The sequence below is a fragment of the Periplaneta americana genome, chromosome 3 (genome assembly GCF_040183065.1).
Source record: "Periplaneta americana isolate PAMFEO1 chromosome 3, P.americana_PAMFEO1_priV1, whole genome shotgun sequence".
NCBI classification, from domain to species: Eukaryota; Metazoa; Arthropoda; class Insecta; order Blattodea; family Blattidae; genus Periplaneta; species Periplaneta americana.
In genome coordinates, this window is record NC_091119.1 from 166,645,182 (window position 1) to 166,669,494 (window position 24,313).

Consider the following 24,313-nt stretch of genomic DNA (forward strand, 5'->3'; position numbering starts at 1 on the left):
AGAAAATTGATAATTTTGGACTTATCATGTTCTTCCTCTGTGCTCTTCAAATGTAATGATAAACATTGGTTGCAGCGAGAATTTTCAGTGTGTGATTTGTTATTTCATTACAAGACAAGATAGCTAGCTCTCTAAGCCCATCTCCCTCTGTCTTTCTCTGCTTAGCATCATAATTGTGCTAATGTTTAAGACTGCTTTTGAATCTATCCAGAGTGATGGCACTGCTGAACTTGTTTTGTCTGATTATGAGTTATTATAAAGCATAAAATATGGCTTTGTTTCTGTAACAAAGTTGGTTTTATTGTATACTCCTGCTTCTGTTGTATTTGATATATCCATTAGTAGGTAACCAGTTGTATTATGTTACAAATGTATTCTGCACCAGTATGTAATTCTTTAATTTATTTCAAATTTACATTCATGTTGTATTTATTCCATCACGTGTGTTCTGGCAATAAAATTTTACTTTTGACATGAATCTTTTTTTCTATCTTAAGTTTTATTTGTAGTGACACCAGCGAATAGGGATTATAAAGAATGGACACTTCGCATCGGTACCTTTGATGTAGCCGGACTGATTTCAATGACCTTCAAGCCAGCTAGAGCGTGAGATTCTGCTTTCTCCCTAGAGTTGGCACTGACATCACACCAGCTAGCAGTCGACACAGCGGAAATATAACACATATAATTAATACATCTAGGTACATTATGTACTCAAATGCAATAAATTGGATCCATAAAATAATAAATCCGTCATTAACTGTAATGTCTAGACTAGAGTTCCTTTATAATGAGAGTTGAGACATTGACCCCAACAACAATTAAAATATGTAATGATTTGATAGCACTGAAAATGGAAAAACAAAACTCTTATGAGAAGTAAAACCATATACCTATATTATATAAAAATATTAAACGAATTTGATACTTAATTTTATAATGTATTTTATTATTTTATAATAAAATTTATTATATCTGAAATATAAAAAAATATTATTACAACTAGTTCGTCACTGTGAAATAAGGAAAAGCTGTTGACTTGAATTTATTTGAAGCAAAGCATCACTGGATTATGCAATAAGGTAGGTGATGTTTGGGTCCTGTGTCTCAACTCTATACCCAATTATTATCTTAGTGTATGCTCGATTACACTAACCTCTAGTGCTTGAAAGTGGAACTAAACGCCAACACACAGAGAAACAAAACACAGGAAAATTCGCTCAGTGTCCATTCTTTATAATCCCTTCAAGGACATTTTACAACAGTCGACCGTTTGGAGCAATACATTGTTGATACATTGAATTGTTGCTATCAATCAGCCAATCCGCTTATCCAGTGTTCGAATTGATAAAAATATAGAGGGAGGGGAATTTCTCGTTGTTATACTAATTATCTTTAAATATTTATATCAATAATAACATATTCGGTTTTAAAGTTATGTATTATTAGTGTTGTTATTATTATAGTTATTCTTAAAGTCCATTTTAATTACTGTGGCTCCTGACATGCCATTCTGAATTTCTGGTACTGGTACCTTGGTAACTCTTTCTATCCTATGCTATGACTTAGGTACCACATACTAGATAATTCACAAATCAATTACAAAATCGTATTATGAAAACAACAATAGCAACAAACGTTTATGAAAACAACAAAGTATAGTATTCTTATATAGTTCTAAAAAAAAGTCTAAAAATGTTTTAATATGTTATTATTTTTATACAGTCGAACTTGATTAATTCCAAGTTGAAGTGATCGTTAAAATAATTAATCGAATTAGACAAGTTTCAATGGTTTGCATTTGCTTTCTACACCAGAGACATTTTGACTAAAATATATCAACGTTTTTCGAGAGAAAATGGTCCAAAGCAACCAAGTAAATTTATGGAGCCCCCATGAGAAGCACAGACTACCTAGAACTTCTTGGAAAAAAAAAAAAAGCAAACCATTAAGAACAAAACTATTTATTCAGGATTCTCTGCAACACTGTCAAAACACAGGACTTTCAAAACTTTTTTTTAAAGTTTGATATTTTTATACATCTTGATTACACAACTTTAAACACTGTATCACTTCGGAATATGTATTATATGACTTTCTTGTGTTAAATTCTATCGTACCTGGTCTACATTGTAAAATTAAACTCACTCAAATTGCATTTCAGACAAATTGTAGTGCCTCTTCAATTTTGCAACATAGTCACTGTCCCAGTTCAGTGTTTCTGTTGCTATCACACGTGTAAAAATCTTTAGTAATCTTTGAAAAGTGTTCAGCTTTATAATTTCTACGCCTTCTTTTGTTTTAAGCTTGTTTGATCATGGGAAGTTAAACATTGTTATAATATATACTGGTCATACATTTATTTTAGACTTCTTACAATAAGGTCACATCATTTTATATTATCCATCCATTTTGCTAATCCCATCACCTACTACTCCCATTTGTCACTTTAAAACTGTTACGAATATTACCGGTAACCAAAATTAACTCACTCGTGTGTTGTGGGCTGAGTCCTCTACACCACTGTCAATTTCTTATTAAGCTCACTTACTGGATGACTCGCTCAGCATCTGTGACATAGAAAAGAATCAGCGTGATGTGGATAAGACATCCTTCCTAATATGTTTTACACATTTTACAACATAATTAATTAACTAGTGGACTTACTCGTGTTAATTATGTGAGATTTGTGCGGCTTACAGCTGTTTCAGTGCTTCACGCACCATCCTCAGAGCCTACTAGATCACGGCGTCATCTCGAACTTCTCTGCCTGTTATGTGGGTGTGTTTGATTGTTGAAAGGTGTTGAAGAGTTGAGTCAAATAGTGTGTGCCATAATTAACACGAGTAAGTCCACTAGTTAATCAGTTAATTATATTCAAGTGTTAAAAGTACCGGTAGTGTATGCAAGATTCAAAATGGATTTCACAACAATTCCATTCTTCATAAAGTTAACAAAGTTTCACATTTGTGTAATATTACTCAACTTTATGCTGCAGTTCAGGAAGGGCTCTTTTTTTTTTTTTTAAATTCGTCAACTTTTTGGATGCAGTATCGAAATCTTGGGTGATCTCCCGACTGTTCCTAATTACTTTTTGCTTATTGCTGAGAGGTAGTTCCTTTATGATGCTGCACTCCCGTCATAACCAGGATGAACAGCGTGAAAACAAATAAGACAGATAACTATGAGAAGAGGAACAAAGGTGTACTATGTCTTGTGTAGTACTGAGGGTTATAAGTTCCTAGTTTTGATATATACACATTTTGGTGGGAATGTGCCTGCTTATAAAATGTTTCAGCGAATCTCCTAATGATAACTGGGATACTTTCCACTTTTAGATCTTTATGTATCTGTTCGTTTCTTGTGTACCACCCTCTGTTATGAATTACACGTAACACTTTATTTTGTACTACTCGAATGGGATCTAACGTTTTCTTAGGTGCGTATCCCCATACTGTAGAACCATACAAAAGCACTGATCTAATCAGCAATTTATAAATTGTCACTTTTTTAGATGTTGACAGTGCACATGTTTTTAGAAGGGGATACAGTTGTACCATTTACCAAACTTTCAGAACGGCCCCGAGGTTCACTCAGCCTCCTATAAAATTGAGTACCGGGTCTTTCCCGGGGGTAAAAGGTGGTCAGAGCGTGGTGCCGACCACACCACCTCATTCTAGTGCCGAGGTCATGGAAAGCATGGGGCTCTACCTCCATGCTCCCCAAGTGCCTTCATGGCATGTTACGGGGATACCTTTACCTTTTTTACAGTTGTACCATTCTTGCTATTGGTTTTGCTCGTGTATTTGCAATGTTGGTATGCCATAACAGACGACTATCCAAATGGACTCCAAGATACTTAACAGAATCCTAAAATTCAAGGGCAGCACCATACAGTGTTAGTTTAGTTTTTGGTACACTTCTAGTTCTACTGAAGGCTATGGCTTGACTCTTCATTGTATTTACAAGTAAGCGCCAATGTTGGAACCATTCGTCTATAAGGTGGACATGCCGTTGAAGTCGACCAATGGCTAGATCGGCATTACGATGTGTAGTGTATGCTAGTGTATCATCTGCATATAAGGCTAACCTGCAGTAGCGGCCGGTGATCGAAATCCTCGGTGAGGCCAGATGCAACTAGTTTAAGTGCTTCCGATAGGAAATGTTTGTTTATGATATTAATTATTATTGTTATTATATTATTAATATCATTATTACTGTATTATTATTATTATTATTATTACTATTATTAGTCTATTCTTATTACTATCAATGAAAAATAATAATTTCACTCACCAAATAAGCTGTTATGCTGTGAGTTTCAGTGATTGTTTCAGTGTGATGAAGCAACCCATATTATGTGTTGAAATTCCCCTTTCTTTCTTTTCTTTTTATTTTTTTCCTTTGACAGCAACAAACAAGGCCAAGAGAAGTTTATTTTGCCTCACATTACCACATAACCATTTATGTTGCCCATACCAGGATGCAATAGAAACTCGCATTTTAAGATTATGTGTCAGAAAAATTATCAGTGATGTCATAGGTATCTCGGTAGTCTCTCTTTATTTAAAACTTTCTTTCAATATTATTTCTTCTCGAAAAAGGACACTCTAACAATGAATTAACTGCACCATCATTGTTTCTCTCATTTGTTTCTGTTTATATTTTCCCAAAATACATAACGAAATTGGCCCAGATTCACTACTGTACTACCAAGTACAATAGTGGAACACCCTCGCTTATGTCATAAACTGAGACATAAGGGGAGAGAATCGAGTGGGTCTCTGCCTCTCAAAGAGCTGGAATTTTGTTATTTATGGTCTAGTTAGGAAAACACGTCACCACTGCTATTCCCACCCCACTCTACCCTTGAGGCCGGCCCATGGATGGGACGAGTGAAACCTGACCAGGCCAGACGAATTGTGCCTCAGCTACAACGTTTTAAGCGTAAACTCAAAGCCTGCGAAATGACATGATAAGCATAGGCCAAACCCGGCACGAACGATTCTGGTCTCAGGAACAAATTTTACTGCAAGACAGGTCTATATACATCACAAGCCAGACCCGGCACGAGCGATCCCGGCCTCAGGAACAAATTTTACTGCAAAACAGTTCTATATACATCAAAGTTTTCAGATGCTCCTACAGCGATATATGCTTCATTCAAATAACTAATACATTATATAAAAACACAAAATTTTATTTCAGTTAAGCCAAGTGACTGAGGCCCGGCCTCACTTGCCTCAGTCAATCAGCCGCCACTGCTAACCTGGTGACGAATTCAGGAAGGGCAACGATCGGGAGTATACAAAATGCAATGTCTGCATCAGAGATGGCATATAGCCTCCAAAAAAACTTTTCTAATAAATTCATAGTGGATCCAGATATTATGATAAGGGGTGTGCTGAAAGAAATACTGCAACTGCCTAATGACCTTCCTACAGATATGTTGTATACAGACACAAAATTCAAGGGATTAAGTTTATTCTGTTCAGCATGGGAATTATACTTACAAAATATAAACGCATGTAAGATATTGCTTAAATCCAATAATTCCTTCCTACAATGCTACAAGGAAATTATCCCAAGAAATTACATCCAGTCTCACAGCACTCAATATCACCGAATCAGCAAATATTTTGGACAAGTACGGCACTGTAGATACGCGAGAAGTACGGCAAGTATTAAGAGAAAAAGTGTTTGAGAACTGGAGCCAGAAAAAACATAAAGGCAAAGGCGTGCTCTTATACCAACAATATACCCCGGCCAATAAGTGGATCCGGAATCACAAGGGTCTTTCCTGTAGTGAGTGGAGGGGAGCAATCAAGATGAATGCAAACGTATCAGCTGTGCGTAGTGTACCTGGCAGGTCTTCGGGCAATAACCTCTGTCGACGTTGCGACAGGGAGGTTGAAACCCTTGCCCATGTCCTGGGGGCCTGTCCACACGAACTTCTACGAAATACGCGGCATCATACAGTAAGATCTATAATAGCAACTGCCTTAAGGAACAAAGGTTATTCAGTATATGAAGAAGTACATGGCATATCCAGTGAAGGCAGTAATCGAAGAATTGACATAATTGCATTTAAACCTCCCTCTCTTGAAGGTTACATCATAGACCCTACTGTGAGATTCGAATCGCACGAACACCAGCCAGAAGAAGTACACGAGGAAAAAAGGAATATATATGAATCTTCCATCAGTTTTTATAAGGACAAATACCATCTGGAATCCATCGTCATTACGGGACTAATGATAGGAGCCCGTGGGACCATACCCCGGTTCCTAGTTGACTTCTGTAAATCTTTTGGCCTGCATAAAAATATTTTAAGAGATCTAACAATTGCAGCACTCAAAGGCTCAATAGCTATTTTCAGGCATCATACATATGGACCATGACTAATTCGCATCTCCTTGATGTTACATCATTTAATATCATGTGTTTCAATATAATTCAAATTGTTTATTTTTCACTCTAACAACAATGTATCACTAAGCCCTCAAGGCATTTACTCTATTATATCATGGTTCTCTTTGTCGATGGCAACCTGTAGTGGTTACAGGAAGAAATCAAATCATCCGCGGGGTCAAGTGAAGGAAGGAAGAAGAAGATAGTGACGTCAGATAATGGTAATCAGACTGTGACGTCGAAGAATAAGAAAGTGTGCGGGATAGCTAGTGAAGTGCAAACACAGCAAAGTCAAAGCAAACAGTTGTTGGCGGCAATACCGAAAAGAGTGAAGGAGCTGAAAATGAAGGAGGAGCCGGGGAGGAGAACTAGTGAGAAGAAGAAGATGAGAATGTTAAAAAATAAGAAGCATTACAACTTAAGCAATTGGTGTGAAGGGTTCAAGTGAAATAAGGAAGGGTCAAGATTAACGGACAAGGAGTGAGGGTATTAGGAGTGTGGCCAAGAAGCCAGTGACGATTCCTCCATGAGGGTGATCCTACAGTTTAATTTTCGTGCCTTTGAGGAGAGAAAACATTTTAATTACATATTTTGATTTTTAATGCGTCCCGACATAATAATTTCCTTTAAGCGTCTACTTTCTGTCGTGAGTTGTCGCCACTGCACAACTCAGGAATAATTTCCGAAGAACCATCCAAATATCTTATAGCAAATGGTTTTTTCTACAGTGAAGTTAGCGGACAGGGGAGGGTGCGAATGGTGGAGTATGACTTGATTTTAACCGCATTTGAGGATATGACCGTGTATCCTAATACTACGATCCTTCTTTCTGGGTGATGGAGACCCTGTCAGAGACTACAATAAGAATTTTCAAGTATCCTTATAGCCTTCTTAAATGCAGTTCATGGGTAATTTTAAAAGAATAGAATAAACGAAATAATTTAAAATGATACATATAAAAAATTAAATGAATAAAAAACAGAATTACATAAAACTAAATAAAATAAGCCATAATAAATACAAGAATTAACAGGACAACCGAAAGAATATCTGAAGTTGTATTTGATCATTTAGAAGAATTTAATTGCAACAAGAAATTAATTGCGCAAATGGACGACGGAGCATTGGTAAATATCGGGCAGTACAATGGCTTAGGAGCCGTCTTCGCAACTAAAAAGGGGAAAAAGAATCGAACTTCACTACAAATAAATTGCCAGTTCCAGAATGGTGAGTCAAAGACTAAAGACTACTTGTATTGATTTTGCATGCTCTATTATTATTATTATTATTATTATTATTATTATTATTATTATTATTATTATTATTATTATTATTATCTGTCTTGGTCATCAATCGTCAATCCTACATACAAAAAAATATCACGAGTCGCCACTGCAAGAAGGTTAGTTACGTGGAGAGTGTTGTGTGAGTAAAGTGTTACGTATGTCTGGAAACGAGAATAAACGGGTAGAACTGAGAATGGGCCAAGAACAATAATAGTGAGTAGAATATATTGTGGTGATTGTTATAAATTATTATTATGTACAGACTATGATAGTAATCTAATTTGGTGTAAAGGGGGAATAGTTAATTAGATGAATTTGGAGGGTGGTCGTCAAAATAGGTAGGAGGATGACTAACGGGTTTAAGTTATGGGCAGGAATGTAATTTTTAGAACTGGATATGGATAGCATAGTAAAGAAATATGTAAATAATGATGGTGAGTCCCTAAATACAGAAATGTGAAGGGCCATTTCCACTTGAATGTTTTACTGTGGAATACTGAATTGTTTAACCAATTACATTTTCATTTGAACTTCACTTTAAAAACCGCTAATTTCCACTCAAAACCCTCTAAATTTCTATGTAAAAACATCCAAATTTCCCGCCGACCCCTGTCCGTTCAATTTTACCGCAGTGAGGAATCGAAAACCGCCAGATTTAGCGAGAAATCGCTGGCATTGGCTGCCCTGTTAATTCGGCAGTAAAGAATATGGTGGTGCCATCTGTCCGCGGTGATCATGTACAAGTTGGTATTTTCGTGCATCTTCTGTGTCTTTCCTGCAACTGCCTTGATAATCTATAATTACTATTGCCAACAATTAACAGTAGTTTCCCATTATTCCTGAAATGTTGATATTTTCAATAGTGAATATTTTCATTTATTCATTTTAAATGCAATGTTTTGAATTACAGTGTGTTTCCTGCCATTTATTACACAATAACATTTATCCTTTGTTCGTGTTTATTGTATTATAACATTTAAAAAATTGTAATGCAGAGAAAAACACACCAGCACAAAATGAAATAGGGGTTGTGCCGTGTTTTGGGACCTGTAACCACTATAATCACTCCTTCCTTTGTAACAACAGAAGCAACAGCAGCAGCAGCAATAATATTATTAATGTTAATAATAATAATAATAATAATAATAATAATAATAATAATAATAATAATAATAATAATGCGAAGAGTTTGTAACATAATAATATACCAACACAATATATAGAATTCACAAAACGTTTCACTTACGTTGACTTCTAAAATTAAGTTGTATTGCACAGCCTACTATTTATTACTGCTTTTTCATATAATATTGAATATGATGAAGGAATCTTGTAAAATAATTTACTTATTTGACATCTTAAACCTCCAAAGCTAATGTAAGATCTATGGACTACAATAAATAGAATGAAAAAAAAAAAAAAAAAAAAAAGGATGGTATCGGTATGATATATAATATAACATTTTTCTCTGAAACATTTTGGAACTCTAATGTTGCAACCAACACAATAGGTATTTAAAAACTCGTTTGAACATTTTGATTTTGAGGGGCATTGGGGATTAAATTAGAACGTATTGTAACAGTATAGTACAGACCATAGATAAATACATAAATAGAAGTATAAACACAGTTCCCATTATACGGTCCTAAAATGCCAACAATTTCTATTATTATTATTATTATTATTATTATTATTATTATTCACTTTCCCACATTCTAAAACTGATATCTGTATTAGTTTGCAGGCTGTAAGAATGAAGCGAATTGGTTATGTCACCTTTTAGTCAAGGGGTCCCAAAAGATGATTGCAGAACCCGAAATTTCCGCGTCACTGATAGTGTAATTTCACATATCAGCAATAACTAGCCTACATAATGAAAAAATAAAATATATGCCACAGAGTTGCTGAAAGAGAGTAAATTTAATACTGTGTGTAATAAACTGAGTTAAGATTCATTCATTCATAGTTTTCTGTCCAAGGGCACGCCTTTCACTGGAAACCCAGCATTCTCCTATTTTCTGCCTTTCTTTTTAGTCTCCGCATATGGAGTTACAGATCTCGTGTTAAAATTACCACGTTGGTAACAGGACTCAAGCCACCGAGACCGGTTGAAACAATTACAGTGTTGATGTGCAGGTGGTGCTCCCATTCAATTTATTCCATTTCATGAACAATCCGATCACGAATGAATTTGTCTTACATGTTTACACATGTTGACTTTTGGCAGATAAAGATTTCGCATTACGTTTTTCATCACATTGGCAAAATGTTCACGTATATCTTCCTATATAACGATTCAGTATAGTCCCAACTATAATGTATTTTTCATCTCGTCTCGGTTATTTGTTATCCCAATGACTGGCACATTATTTTGCAACTACGTTTTAAAGCTCTACTGAGCTCTACACTACGGCTTACAGGAATCGACTCATGAATTACGTAACGCATTTGAACCGGTCGAGCTGACTGGCATTACAAGCAAGATAAGAGTAGAGTCGATACTGGTATATAAAGAAGAGGAAACGTTTGCAGTGACTTAGTGTGTTTGTATATCGTTAACATTCGCTATGGCCGAACAAAAAAAGTTCCAGTTTGCCATTGACAGGGGTGGCACCTTCACCGACATATATGCTAGATGTCCAGATGGCAAGATTCGTGTAATGAAACTTCTATCTGTTGATCCTGCAAATTACCCAGATGCTCCAAGAGAGGGAATTCGGCGAATTTTAGAAGAGGTAAGTAATTTCACTTTCATCATATCGTCAGCACGTGACGGCTGTGGTTTAGCTGCCGATACTCCATAGTCGATACCAATAATATGGACATTGTTCTGTTTAAAATTTGCGCCATTAAGTCACGTGATGGTGTTTAATTTGTTAAGGTATTTGGTTTAAGACTGAACTTAATCAGGGATATCCAAAATATGTACATAAATGTTACCATTTCGAAATGACAATGTAATTAATACGTTCTGTTTCATATTGAGTAGGTCTATAATAAATATTAAAACAATTAGACGTAAGTTTGAATTTGGTCATAAAAATTATATACTAACACTTCAAAAACCAATTTATTATTCTACAGTCCACAAAATTTCATGTTCTTTAGGACTACTGTATTCGGATTTCATTATAAGAAACTAAGGAAATGTGCAAGTCTTTGGCCTACCGATATTTGATGAAAAATGAAATAAATGTAGTTCTAGTCAAACTTTTCTCCATTATTCTCACTTTCTTAGTTACAGTACCGGTACATACAAGATATCTATATAACCGTATGTTAAATTAGTGTCTTGCGAAAAATGCGGTACTAGTCTATACGCCAGCGGTTTTCAATGTGTGGCACATTAAGGTGTAAATTAAAATCCCACGTCACACTCATATACAGTAATCTAAACCAGTAGTTCCCAACCAGGAGAAAATTTTAGGGTTTTTTTTTACGAGGAATGTGCCGTGTTCGCTGAATGTTCTCTTTTGTGGACTCGTTCACTATTCTTTTCAGTTTTCCAGTTTTCGCTGCGATAACCTTTACTATTTTCATTTTCTCGCTTCACACAAGCGGATCATTCGCGGCACACCGGTTGAAAATGACTGCTATAGACTGTGACATGTTGAATTATGCAATCCGTAAAGGCGAAAACAGACAATCGGAATTAATGAAACAAACAACGGAAGATTAATTTGAGTTACGTAGGTATCTCAATGCATATAATTATCATTAAATATAAATAAAGAAAATTCAGATTTAAATATATTATCGGTACTTGTCTTAACCCGTTAGACGTCCATCAGTTGGAGTACAAGGAGGAAAGAAGGAACATATTTTTAATTCGACGCAGTGACTCAAATGAAATAACGTTAGTTGGCCTTTCTTACAAGAGTCAAGAAAATCCTCAATAGCCCAATGGGTACCATTAGTGGCGGCATGATAAGCATTTTAAAATTTCGCGTGCATTCGGGTACATATTGTAGGCCTACATATACTAACTTCCTCAAGGCGTGCAACCTTCCTACATTGGGCCTGATGCCATTGGAATAATTTTATTGTTGAAATACTGTAGTCCCGTTGCTCTAATTTCCGGCAGCCAATCACGTTGCAGATCGGCTACATTTAAACGTGTGCGTCTTGTGATTCGCTGATGAAGACGCCATGTATTTCCTAAGGCTGGATAAATACTTAATATAATCGCCCGCCATTTTGGCTCTTTCGTTGACGTTCGCAGAAAGCACACGAGGACGTTATTTGCCGCTCAATTATTTGCTAAATTACAGTGCGTTTGATTTATTATCATAGGAGCTACGACATAATAATATTTAACGGTGTGGCAGATAGATTCCTCGTCTGGTAGCTCGGCAACGAAAGAACAAAAATGGCGAACGATACTACCTACCTAGACTTTATAGAGCCTTGACTTCCTAAGATGTAAACAAAGAGGAGGAGTCACGCCGGGAATAACAGCGTCGCGACTATATATTAATAATTACTAATCGAAACAAATATTTCTGAACAATACTGTATTAGTACGGATTGCAAGTGATTAATTTTCTATTAAATTTGTTCTCTACTAACACGAAAAAAAAAATAAACAGTGCAAATAAAAATTAGGTAGGCATAATTGTTTAAATTTTCATTACCGGTAAATTAAAATTATTCTTTATATACAGCTAAAAGAGAAATATTAGTTAACGAGGGAATTATCAGTGACATCGAAATCTACATTGAAATTTCGCTGGCGGAGTTACGGCCATCAGACCTTCTCTACCACACGAAGCTATAGAAAACTCATAAACCAAAAAATTAGCTACGAGTTCTAAATGAAGTTCAAATATACCGAGACAGGAATTCCTACTGAAACACTAAAGGAAAAACGTGAGTTTTATCGCTGAGTTTGTGCGCTCCTGGGCGGCCATCCGGCAGTAATCATAGAAGCCCCGCCCCTCTCCATCACACTAACTTAATTCATCAAGCTGGTGAGGGATGCCCAATTGCTACTCGATGGATGCTTTATCAGGCGACATTGCAGTTTCGATCTCTGGACCTAGCAGTTGAAACTCGCAGCGCAGCTGATGTTTGGTGTGTGGCACTCTTATAATACCTTCTATTACTGTATAATATATGGCTCGCGACCGATCATCCTTGTATTTACCGGACCTACAAATAAAGTTCGAGGCCTCTGAACCATATTTATTGATTTCCTTTTAATCGTGTTGCCACAAGCTCCATAAACATTATTTAACGTTAATTTCAGGACTATGATGATGATGATGATAATTTACTATTATTATTATTATTATTATTATTATTATTATTATTATTATTAAACTAGTATGGTTCTTAGTCTGTCTTGCCTTAAAGGCTAATTCACACGGAGATAGTTTACAGGAGTCAAGTGCTTGGAGAAGTCGACTTTCCTTCAACTTTCCCCGTGTGATATAGTCGAGACAGTCAAGTTGTGACTCGGCGGTCAAGCAGAATTTGAGTTGACGACCCGTCAACTTTTGTGTTCACTTTCCCGTCACAACTTCCCGCGTGTGAATGCGAACTTGTAGCAACTTGGCAAGTAGAAAGTTTGTAGTTTTAGGCCTATTGTCGAAGTAAATTAATAATTATTAATAATGAGCGCCCCTAAGTGGAATTCCAACGATATCATGAAGTTTTTGGAAGTGTATGAGAAGTGTGGAATATACGTGACAAAGAATACCTCAATAAAAACAAGCGGGAATTATTATTCCAGAAACTAGTCAGTGAACTCATGGAACAAGGTTTCGAAAACATAGATGTAGAAGTGGTTCGAAAAAAGTTAAAAACTCTTAAAACAGGACTCATTCTGAGATGTTTCCTGTATTCTGCAGGATCTTCTTCAGCTAATTCTTTCAACAAGGTATTAGATGCACCGTGCATAATTCTTCTACGAATCCATTTCTTAACCCATGTTCTCTTTTCCTTTTTTTTCAAGATTATTTTGTAATTCATACAATAACAAGGCACCAATTAGCTGCACACATGCTTGAATATGTCCTGATGTCATCTTCAGTTTCACCAAACTAAAAATGCCAGTTCACTATTGATTTTTATTAACTATAACAGAATACAAGAATTCAAACACCACTGCGAATACAACATTCAGCGCGCGCTTTTTTTCAAGCATGGTTTCAAGTTTAATGTCTCCGTGTGATCACAAATATAGCATCAAGTTTAGAGGCTTCAAGCACTTGACTCCTGTAAACTATCCCCGTGTGACTCGGGTTTAAGACAATCAGTAGCATTATTGAATACTTTCGAGGAAAAGAGTATGATTAAAAATCATTTGTAATGGCGAAATATTCTACGACAATGGTTAATTAGCTATTACTGCTCAATACTGACACATATACGATTTACATTATTTAGGATACAACATACACAAGCAATGCGATTTTAATGTTGTGCGTGCCGAGTTTAGTGTAACGTACTCCCCTCGTACTCCAAACCAAATCAAATATTATTACGACATTACGAGTAATAAATAAATAAATAAATAATAATTACTACAATTATTCGTTGTGATAAGGTACAACTACCACCGTATGGTGTACCGAAGATTTTTCTTTATGCTTTCATTAAATTGACATTTCATGAGGGACTACAGAAAACACCTCCGGGGAGCGAGATGCAGATATTATTAAAAGAGAAATAGGGATCGAGGAGAGCAGATGCGCAAGTGCCTATGGACGGCAAAAAAAGAAAAAAAAAAAAACCGTCCCTGAGAATCCTGAGATAATTTGTTTATGTTTTGGGAAATCGTCAAATGTGGAAATCATTTCTAATCACATATATTGCATATATATTATTTTAATGTACCGAAGTACATATGATATTTCCATGCAGATATTCTGCGTCATCATACAATGAAAGAGTAATGGAACGGAGAAAAATTCTCTCCGGCACCGGGATTTGAACCCGGGTTTTCAGCTCTATGTGCTGATGCTTTATCCACTAAGCCACACCGGATACCACCCCAGTGTCGGACAGAACTGCCTCTGATGAAGTTCCAACTCTTGGGTTCCCTCTAGTGGCCGCCCTCTGCACTAGTCATAGATGTCTATGAACATAGGACCGAAGTCCACACATGTGCTGAGGTGCACTGTTTTGAGTGACTAGTTAATCAGAGGCAGTTCTGTCCGACGCTGGGGTGGTATCCGGTGTGGCTTAGTGGATAAAGCATCAGCACGTAGAGCTGAAAACCCAGGTTCAAATCCCGGCGCCGGAGAATTTTTCTCCATTCCATTACTCTTTCAACATATATTGCAGACTAACTTCCTAATTTAATTCTAACTTCTAATTTAAAAACTGTTTACACACACTGAAATATTACAACAATTGCTATTACTATCCACTACAGATTAATCAGCAGGCCTATTAGGTATTTATTTCATCATTACAAGGTGTGAGAGAAAAATCGCACAATTGTACTTATCATGCATGTGACTGCAGTTTCCATTAGTAAAAATCATAACATCTCAGCGTCAATATATATATAAAAAAAAAAAAGGGAAAAGTTAGGTCCACTTACAAATGATTGACTTATGAATTCAGGGACATGGAAGATAATACAGTACCTTAATTCACTGGAACTTATTATTATTATTATTATTATTATTATTATTATTATTATTATTATTATTATTATTATTGTAAACACGTGAAAAGTGAAAAGGATAGACTACAGTGTTCATGTAAAATGTATCAAGTTTCTTTCATTATTTCCGGAAAGGTATGGTGTATGAATTGAACATGAAGGTAATGCTTTAGTTTATAATATGTAGTATCTCTTAATATCAAGAATGACAGCCATTTATTTTAATATAATTGAAATGTAGAAGTTTTTTAATTACGTCTATTGACCATAAAATATTGTACGAAGCATTTAATAAGCAACAGTGAGCCCTTTAAATGTCCCAAATGTTAATGTCATTTAAGTGTTCTGCTACGAATATCTAGAACCAAACAGGCATTCAAGCTGCGGAATTGGCTTTATGTGGGAACCATTTTAGACCCATATTCCAAGAGCTATGTGCCAGCTTGTATAATCTCATAAGCCACAGTCTGTGCATTGTTCTTTATGTAAAAAAAAAAAAAAAAAAAACATTTATCTGTTTCATAATAACTATATCGAATTCACTCCATTTTATGGTATAGCACAAAACAGAAAGTGTAAAATGAAATAGCACGTTTTGGCTTAGGGAACTGTAAAGCCATATAACATTTCTTGTAGTACATCTTTTAATAAAGCTATGTTGTTTTATGTGTATTTTTAATATAATGACAATTTGTGGAACTGCCACAGTGGTCTAGTGAATAAGAGTGCTGTATTTATAATCTTGCAAACCCGGGTTCGATCCTTTCTGTACCCGTGATTTATAACTTGTGTTGGTCCAGATAACGTAGGGGTTTTCTCCGAGAGCTCTGGTGCCCCTATCACATCCCAACAAATCTTCATCATCTCATCTCATCTCATCTCATCTCACCGCAGATGTAGCTTAGACCAGCCACCTATGGCGCACCCTGGACAATGACTCTGTCAGTGAGTTGGTCTGCACAACTGGCTTATATGGGTAAATGACGAATAGTCAAGTACCCGCCATTAGTAATAAAACAAAACAGTGGTAATATTATGAATGTCCGAATGATTCTTTTGCAACTATCTTGCATGCTACATGAGGAAGTTGGTAGCACAAACTGCTGACAGTTAATGTGCCACTTAGTGCTAAGGAAGTAAAACAGCCATGCTGTTTAAAATTAAATTTCTCCAGAGATGGAAATGAAGCACAGCAGAAATTAATACAATTTTATTAGAGATTCCGTACTAATTTGTAATTCATTACAGAACTTCCCCCTTCTATTTAATTCTTTTTGTGTAGGTTGATAATTTTACTTCCATTTTATCTTCAAGTGTATTGAGAACAGGGTGTGAATTAAGATTTCTGATAAGGGAGAGATAGAGAATACCATACATAAAATTATTATTATCCTCATTCTACAGGCTCAATGTTTGGCCGCACTGAGTTGCTTGTCTTGCATCTTGATTATAATAATAATAATAATAATAATAATAATAATAATAATTATATCCATGAGCAGGCTTAAGATAAGATGTGTAATTCCCAAGTTATTGATTGTTGTCAGCTTGCCGGTGATGATAATACATCAATATTATTTTCTTTGCTTACTTTATACTTCATAAAGTACATATACTCATATTAAAATAATTATATTTTGTGAGGGGGGGATAGAAGTTGTCCCTGGCAGGGATGTTAATATGAATTTATGAGAGGGATAACTTTCCAATAGGAGGGGAAATCCCCCCCCCCATTCCCCCCGTCAATTCGCACCCTGATTGAGATTGAAATATGTGTTGTGATTTCTTTTAGGAGACTGGTATTACTATGCCAATAAAAGAGCCCATTGATGGAAAGTACATCGACTGGATCCGCATGGGGACAACAGTTGCCACCAACGCACTGCTTGAAAGAAAGGGCGAAAGGATGGCATTGCTTATCAATAAAGGCTTCCGTGATCTTTTATTCATTGGTAACCAGGCGAGGCCTAAGATATTTGATCTGGTAAGAATAAATATCATCATCATAATCCATCTATCCATGTTTGCCTTGATTTGACTTTTTGAGGGCTGGACCCAGAATGGATCCATGCACTTAGACTTTACTTTTGTCCACTGTTCGCGCTATACATGTGATGATTGTCGAAGTATGACAAGTGGCTTGGATGGCAGCAGTGTTCATAATGGGTGTAGAGAAACAGCTGTTTGTAGCTCCCTTGTCTACAAAGATAAGCATGACGGAGCCTCTGTACATTTTAGCCGTCAGTTGACAGCTCATCTTAAATATTACATTCCCCGGACAATGGATTGGCAGTGGTCACCAAGGTCCCCGGACTTTACTCCAGTAAATGGCAGGTAATCTTTTGGCGAATCCTTGGGCCTCACTTCATCACACTACAGCTCGCCAAAATATTGTAGAAAATTGCACAATTGTAAAAATTGTAAAATATTGTAAAAAATGTAAAAAAAATTGTAAAAATTGTAATTGTAATCTTGTAAAATTTTGACTTGTTCCACAGCTTAAAGCTTCATTGCTAATATAATAAATTAAATGAAATTAAATGAAACTCCTTTCGATTTTTGTCTGTGGGGGTAAAAAGGAAAACTGTACAAAAACAAAGTAAACAGAAGGGATGGATGTTGATCGCTCGCATTATGAATATGGTAGACATAATAGACATCATAAAAAAGACAAAACATAATCACAAGAAACAAAGAAACACAACACAAGCACAAGAATGCAAAAAATACATCACAATAACATATGAAAACAAAAACACACACAAGAGATCGCATCTTCATTCAGGAAATTAAAATACACCATTGCATACAGAAAGAAAAACGAACTACAAAAACATCTCAACACACAAACAAATACAACCTAACAGGAGTTTACAAATTAACCTTCAGTAGTTGTAACGAATTCTACATTGGACAAACTGGACTGTAATATATCCGCCAGCTTTGGCTCTATTCTACGAATAATCATACATTATTCAAGAATGTGCGTTATAAATTTGAGTACTAATATTATTTTAACTAAATTTTCTCATTGCTAATTGCTAAATTATTATTATAATTTGGTTTAAGAGACCATTACATATTTGCTTTCAGTCATCAAATAGATGAAAGACTCAAAGATCCTTAATTGTGAAGTTCCAAATGTCTCTTGTGAAAATTTTACTAAATTGACTTTAACAACATCGCATATGGTCTTCAAATGCTATTTCAGATGTGATTAAATGCCATTTCAGTTATACATTTTTCTCACTGGTGAGTTTTTCCTTCAGACCTCCCCCTCATAAAACGTATAAATGAAATTTTACTGAATTCCGTTTATTAAGTTTAGTATCAGTAACTCTGTAATTCATTTTAACCACCAGGAAATTTTAACGCCTGAAGTCTTGTACGAAGAAGTGGTCGAAGTGGATTGCCGTGTAGTTCCAGCACTGTCTAATCGATGTAAACTGAATACCATTGTTGACGGGGAGTGGAACAAATGGCGCAAAGTTACAGGAACCACTGGAGAGGAGCTGCTTGTGTGTCATGAACTCAAAGAGGACATACTGATAAAGGATCTCATTGCCCTGAAGGAGAAAGGAATCAGAAGCATTGCAGTGGTTCTAGCTCATTCTTACACGTATGTATTGCTGAATTTTCAATACGTAAGAATATGCAGTCATCATCATCATCATCATCATCAATCAATCAATCTTCTTAATGTATCCAGCTGTTTGATGACAACATAAAGTCCACTATAGTCCACTGCAGTCTATTCAGTTGTTGTTTTGCACGAGAAATGAGGGGTATTTTGATCAGTGTTCATTATACGAGGCGTGTTCTTAAAGTAAGTTCCGTTTTCAATTATAGCCGTCACATCGCTGCAATCGTTATTTTGCGCATGCATATTTTCTTCTTCAATCTTCAGACAAGCTGTGCATGCAGTTTCAGAGCTTCAGTCCGTGTGTGGGGTTAGTTATGATCAGTTGAAATGTTTAAAGTGATCGAGCACCCCGCCGACTGTGAGATGCGCTCTGTTATCCATTTCTTGAATGCGAGAAACATCAAACCAGCTGACATTCATAGTCAACTTTGTGAGGTGTATGGTGATGATGCCATTAGTGATGGAATGGTCAGGAGATGGGTTATGAAGTTCAAAAAGGGCCGCGTCTCTGTGCATGACGAGCAGCATACCGGTCGGCCATCTTTGGTCACTGACAATTTGGTGCGTGCTGTCGATGAAAAAAATCATGAGGACAGGACCATCCCTCCTACAGCCCGGATTTGATTCCGAGTGACTTTCATCTCTTCCAGCACCTCAAGAAGTTCCTCGGTGGTCAACGTTTTGATGGTGACGACACCCAAAATCTCATCTCGAAATTTGGCTGGGAACAAATTGACCATCCCCCCCTACAGCCCGGATTTGGTTCCAAGTGACTTTCATCTCTTCCTGCACCTCAAGAAGTTCCTCGGTGGTCAACATTTTGATGGCGACGACACCCAAAATCTCATCTCGAAATTTGGCTCGGAACAAATTGACCATCCCCCCTACAGCCCGGATTTGGTTCCGAGTGACTTTCATCTCTTCCAGCACCTCAAGAAGTTCCTCGGTGGTCAACGTTTTGATGGCGACGACACCCAAAATCTCATCTCGAAATTTGGCTGGGAACAAATTGACCATGCCCCCTACAGCCCGGATTTGGATCCGAGTGACTTTCATCTCTTCCTGCACCTCAAGAAGTTCCTCGGTGGTCAACGTTTTGATGGCGACGACACCCAAAATCTCATCTCGAAATTTGGCTCGGAACAAATTGACCATCCCCCCTACAGCCCGGATTTGGCTCCGAGTGACTTTCATCTCTTCCTGCACCTCAAGAAGTTCCTCGGTGGTCAACATTTTGATGGCGACGACACCCAAAATCTCATCTCGAAATTTGGCTGGAAACAAATTGACCATCCCCCCTACAGCCCGGATTTGGCTCCGAGTGACTTTCATCTCTTCCTGTACCTCAAGAAGTTCCTCTGTGGTCAACGTTTTCATGGCGACGAAGTGAAAACAGCATTGCTGGAGTGGTTCGCATTGCAGGCGGGCGAATTCTACAATGAGGGGATAGAAAGACTTGTGCCACGACTCGATAAATGCCTCAATAATGGTGGAGATTATGTTGAGAAGTAATTGAAGTGTGGGGAATACAATGCAACAAAAATAGTTTGTAAAGATCTTCCCGTTTACTTACTACACCCTTTTGGAACTTACTTTAAGAACACGCCTCGTAGATGCCTGTTGCTAGTAGCCAGAGTTGGAGTGGAATATATACTGCTGGGCTGTGTCTTCTGCAACTGGTATGGATGAGTTATCAGTGTTATTGGAATACCTCAGTGTAAAATTCTCTGAAGGTAAAATAGTCCCTCAATCGGATCTCCGGGTAGGAACTGCACTGAGAGATACCCAGAATCGTACTAAAGTACTTATTTGGAACACCAAAAGTCATACCGTCCAGTCAATCAGAGCCAAGTTTTATATTGTTATCATCATCAAGCCATGGTTAAAATTTCATGAATAATGCCATGTAATAAATGTTACAATGTTTTTTATGTGTATTTGTCTAAGTAAAATATGGCAGCATAATGTATAAGGCTAGAAATCAAGAAATTGGCCAAAACATATCCTTGAAATTTATTGTAAACTGATTGGAAATTATAGAATTTTACCTACTAAAACAATGACAACCATCATGTTGTAATTTAATTATTATTTGGACAATACGTCTCAGCCAGCAACTCTGAGTGTGAAAATGTCAGTTCTGTGACGTGTCTCTGACTACATCTTCAAAAACATTTTTATCGTCATTTAACAATTAAAAGAGTGAAACACAATATTTGACAGGATTAAATGTTAGCATACCCCTGTTATGTATTAATTTATTACAAAATATAATCATTGAATTATTTCTTTAATGCTCTAAATATTATTTAAATCAGTCCCTAATAGTTAATGTTAGTTCTGTGGCACATACTACAAGCGATATAAGTATCCACTGGGTGACAGCACAAGAGTACATAACAGTTCTTCAGTTGTTTGGTATGAGCCACAGTGTGGGAGTATGCAGTGAAAGGGTGATTTGTAATTTTTATATTAGAGAAAGGAAAAATATATACATATTTTGTTATAAATATTTAATTTAACAGTTGATAGAAATTAATTAGGATAATAATTTACAATAAATTCATGATAAATGTGTTATATAAAATTTAGAAACTGCTTGTAACAACATTGTTTTACGGAAAACTGTGTAACGTCTTCAGAGATTTCAACCCACAGGAATTTAAATTACATTCTAGTGAATGTTAGGATTAGTTGTTTGCTTAGGTTATACTATGGTATACATTTCATGAAACTTGTTAACTGAAATATAAGATTGTATTTTAGTACGTATTTAATTTCATCTCACTTCATTACATTCATTCATGTGTATAAATTATAAAACGTTGTAGAGATTTGCTTAATTTATAGATTTGTAAAATTTTATTAACTTCATAATTGAAATGTAAGATTAATTCAATAGGAGATTTAATTAATCAATATCATATAAATATTATAATGTATTTATAACCTTAACATACCTACCTCAGGTAAAATAGGGTTCTCTGTAAAATTGGAGTATAATAAAATCAGGAAAACATATTACCTTTATTACCAGTCAGTTCTGAGATAGTTAAATTCTGTAAAATATGTAACATGTGTCATGTACTCGTATATTTATGTTAACAGTCAGATATGAGGGTGTGCATACTCAGCATAATCTTAAACTCGGTATACTAATGTAAGAGTAATGGAACGGAGAAAAATTCTCTCCGGCGCCGGGATTTGAACCCGGGTATTCAGCTCTACGTGCTGATGCTTTATCCACTAAGCCACACCGGCGCCGGAGAGAATTTTTCTCCATTCCATTACTCTTACATCGTATGATGACGCAGAATATCTGCATGGAAATATCATATGTACTTCGGTACATTAAAATAATATATATGATATGCGTAAATCACTTAGTGATTTAAGACAGCGCTTATTCCGTCGGATCCTGGCCAACTAGTCACTCATAACGAGTGCACCTCAGCACATGTGTGGACTTCGGTCCTACGTTCATAGACATCTATGCCGTAGTGCAGAGGACGGCCACTAGAGGGAACCCAAGAGTTGGAGCTTAATCTGAGACGATTCTGTCCGACGCCGGGGTGGTATCCGGTGTGGCTTAGTGGATAAAGCATCAGCACGTAGAGCTGAAAACCCGGGTTCAAATCCCGGTGCCGGAGAGAATTTTTCTCCGTTCCATTACTCTTACATCATATGATGACGCAGAATATCTGCATGGAAATATCATATGTACTTCGGTACATTAAAATAATATATATGATATGCTTAAATCACTTAGTGATTCCGTCGGATCCCGGCCAACTAGTCATTCATAACGAGTGCACCTCAGCATATGTGTGGACTTCGGTCCTACGTTCATAGACATCTATGACGTAGTGCAGAGGACGGCCACTAGAGGGAACCCAAGAGTTGGAGCTTAATCTGAGACGATTCTGTCCGACGCCGGGGTGGTATCCGGTGTGGCTTAGTGGATAAAGCATCAGCACGTAGAGCTGAAAACCCGGGTTCAAATCCCGGTGCCGGAGAGAATTTTTCTCCGTTCCATTACTCTTACATCGTATGATGATGCAGAATATCTGCATGGAAATATCATATGTACTTCGGGACATTAAAATAATATATTAAATTCAGTAATCAACATGAGATTTAAGGGATAAGAAATTGAAAATTGGTTTTTGTTAATTCTGAAATGTCACAGAACTGACATTTTTGTGGACATTATTAAATAAATTGTAGAATAAAATAGAATTCTCTTTTATATAATCGTAGCTAGTTAGGTAATACTGATCTACATATTAATAATAATGTACTACAGAAAAAATTAACAAAACAATTACATAATTTAAAATATCTGTGAAACATATCTCATTTCATCTGATTTTGTGAATTTTAGCCATAACAGTTACATATGTATGTATAGTCCTAATTTGGTTTACAGTACAGGTGATTCCGTACCGATACATAATGTTATCCAATATTTCTCTTTCAGGTACATAGAGCATGAGCTGACCGTAGGTCGATTGGCTATGCAACTGGGCTTCACCCATGTGTCCTTGTCACATCAGATAATGCCAATGATTCGCATAGTTCCTCGTGGCTTCACAGCGTGTGCTGATGCATATCTAACTCCACACATACACAAATATATGAGTGGTTTTGCAGGTGGCTTTAAAGACAATCTTAAAGGAGTCAATGTACTCTTTATGCAGAGTGATGGAGGACTCACACCCATGAACACGTATGTACAAAGTAAAAGACTTTCGAAATCCTAATTTCAATTTTTGTTTTAGCATTTCACTGCCAGATGTTACTATCATAGATACCTATATAAATTCTGTAGATGGTCTTAATCTTGCCTCTGATATAAGCCCATTTTAATCAGATTATTTTATGTTTGACAAAATATTTTATTTCAACGACAGCCAACTTCTTGTTATTAATTATATAATTCTTGACCATGGCATCAGTGTACAAATTTAAAACTGATGGTGGTAGTATAGAAGCTTTTTTAAAATCCAAAGTTCATTGATGTTTCCTTCTCTCTCATTTTGTTTCCTATATCAATATATGAACAATCCAATAATGATATTCTCTCTAGTAAGTTTTGCGGAATTCGTTTGTAGAATGTTTCTCTTCAAAGCTTGTTTCTTCCTATTCTATGAACTATCTTTTTTTGTGCACCAGCATTACGGTCTTTATCATTAGTCAAAATCCTGCACAATATGCCACATTATTGTACATACCAGTGCTGTAAAATATTACCATGCCAACTAAAGCGTAATGACTATTATGATGACTTACTTAACTTGTGGCATGAAGCTAATTATTATGAAACTATTTCCTGTGCAACAATATTCAATACGT

General features: G+C 36.3%; 1 protein-coding gene and 1 long non-coding RNA gene across 2 annotated transcripts in view; one reads left to right on the forward strand and one right to left on the reverse strand.

Annotated features, from left to right (window-relative positions):
* Nucleotides 1-24,313, reverse strand: part of LOC138696828 (uncharacterized) — a 60,346-nt gene that overhangs the window by 20,295 nt on the left and 15,738 nt on the right. Inside the window, exon 2 of the long non-coding RNA XR_011331472.1 lies at nt 2,493-2,570. This is a non-coding gene — a long non-coding RNA (uncharacterized lncRNA). The remainder of the gene's footprint in view (nt 1-2,492; nt 2,571-24,313) is intronic.
* The window catches only part of LOC138696825 (5-oxoprolinase), a 69,425-nt gene continuing 54,929 nt past the window's right edge, over nt 9,818-24,313 (forward strand). The window contains exons 1-4 of the mRNA XM_069822269.1: nt 9,818-10,432; nt 17,108-17,299; nt 18,678-18,934; nt 23,439-23,687. Of these exons, the coding sequence (XP_069678370.1) occupies nt 10,265-10,432; nt 17,108-17,299; nt 18,678-18,934; nt 23,439-23,687 (866 nt within the window). The 5' untranslated portion in view covers nt 9,818-10,264. The remainder of the gene's footprint in view (nt 10,433-17,107; nt 17,300-18,677; nt 18,935-23,438; nt 23,688-24,313) is intronic.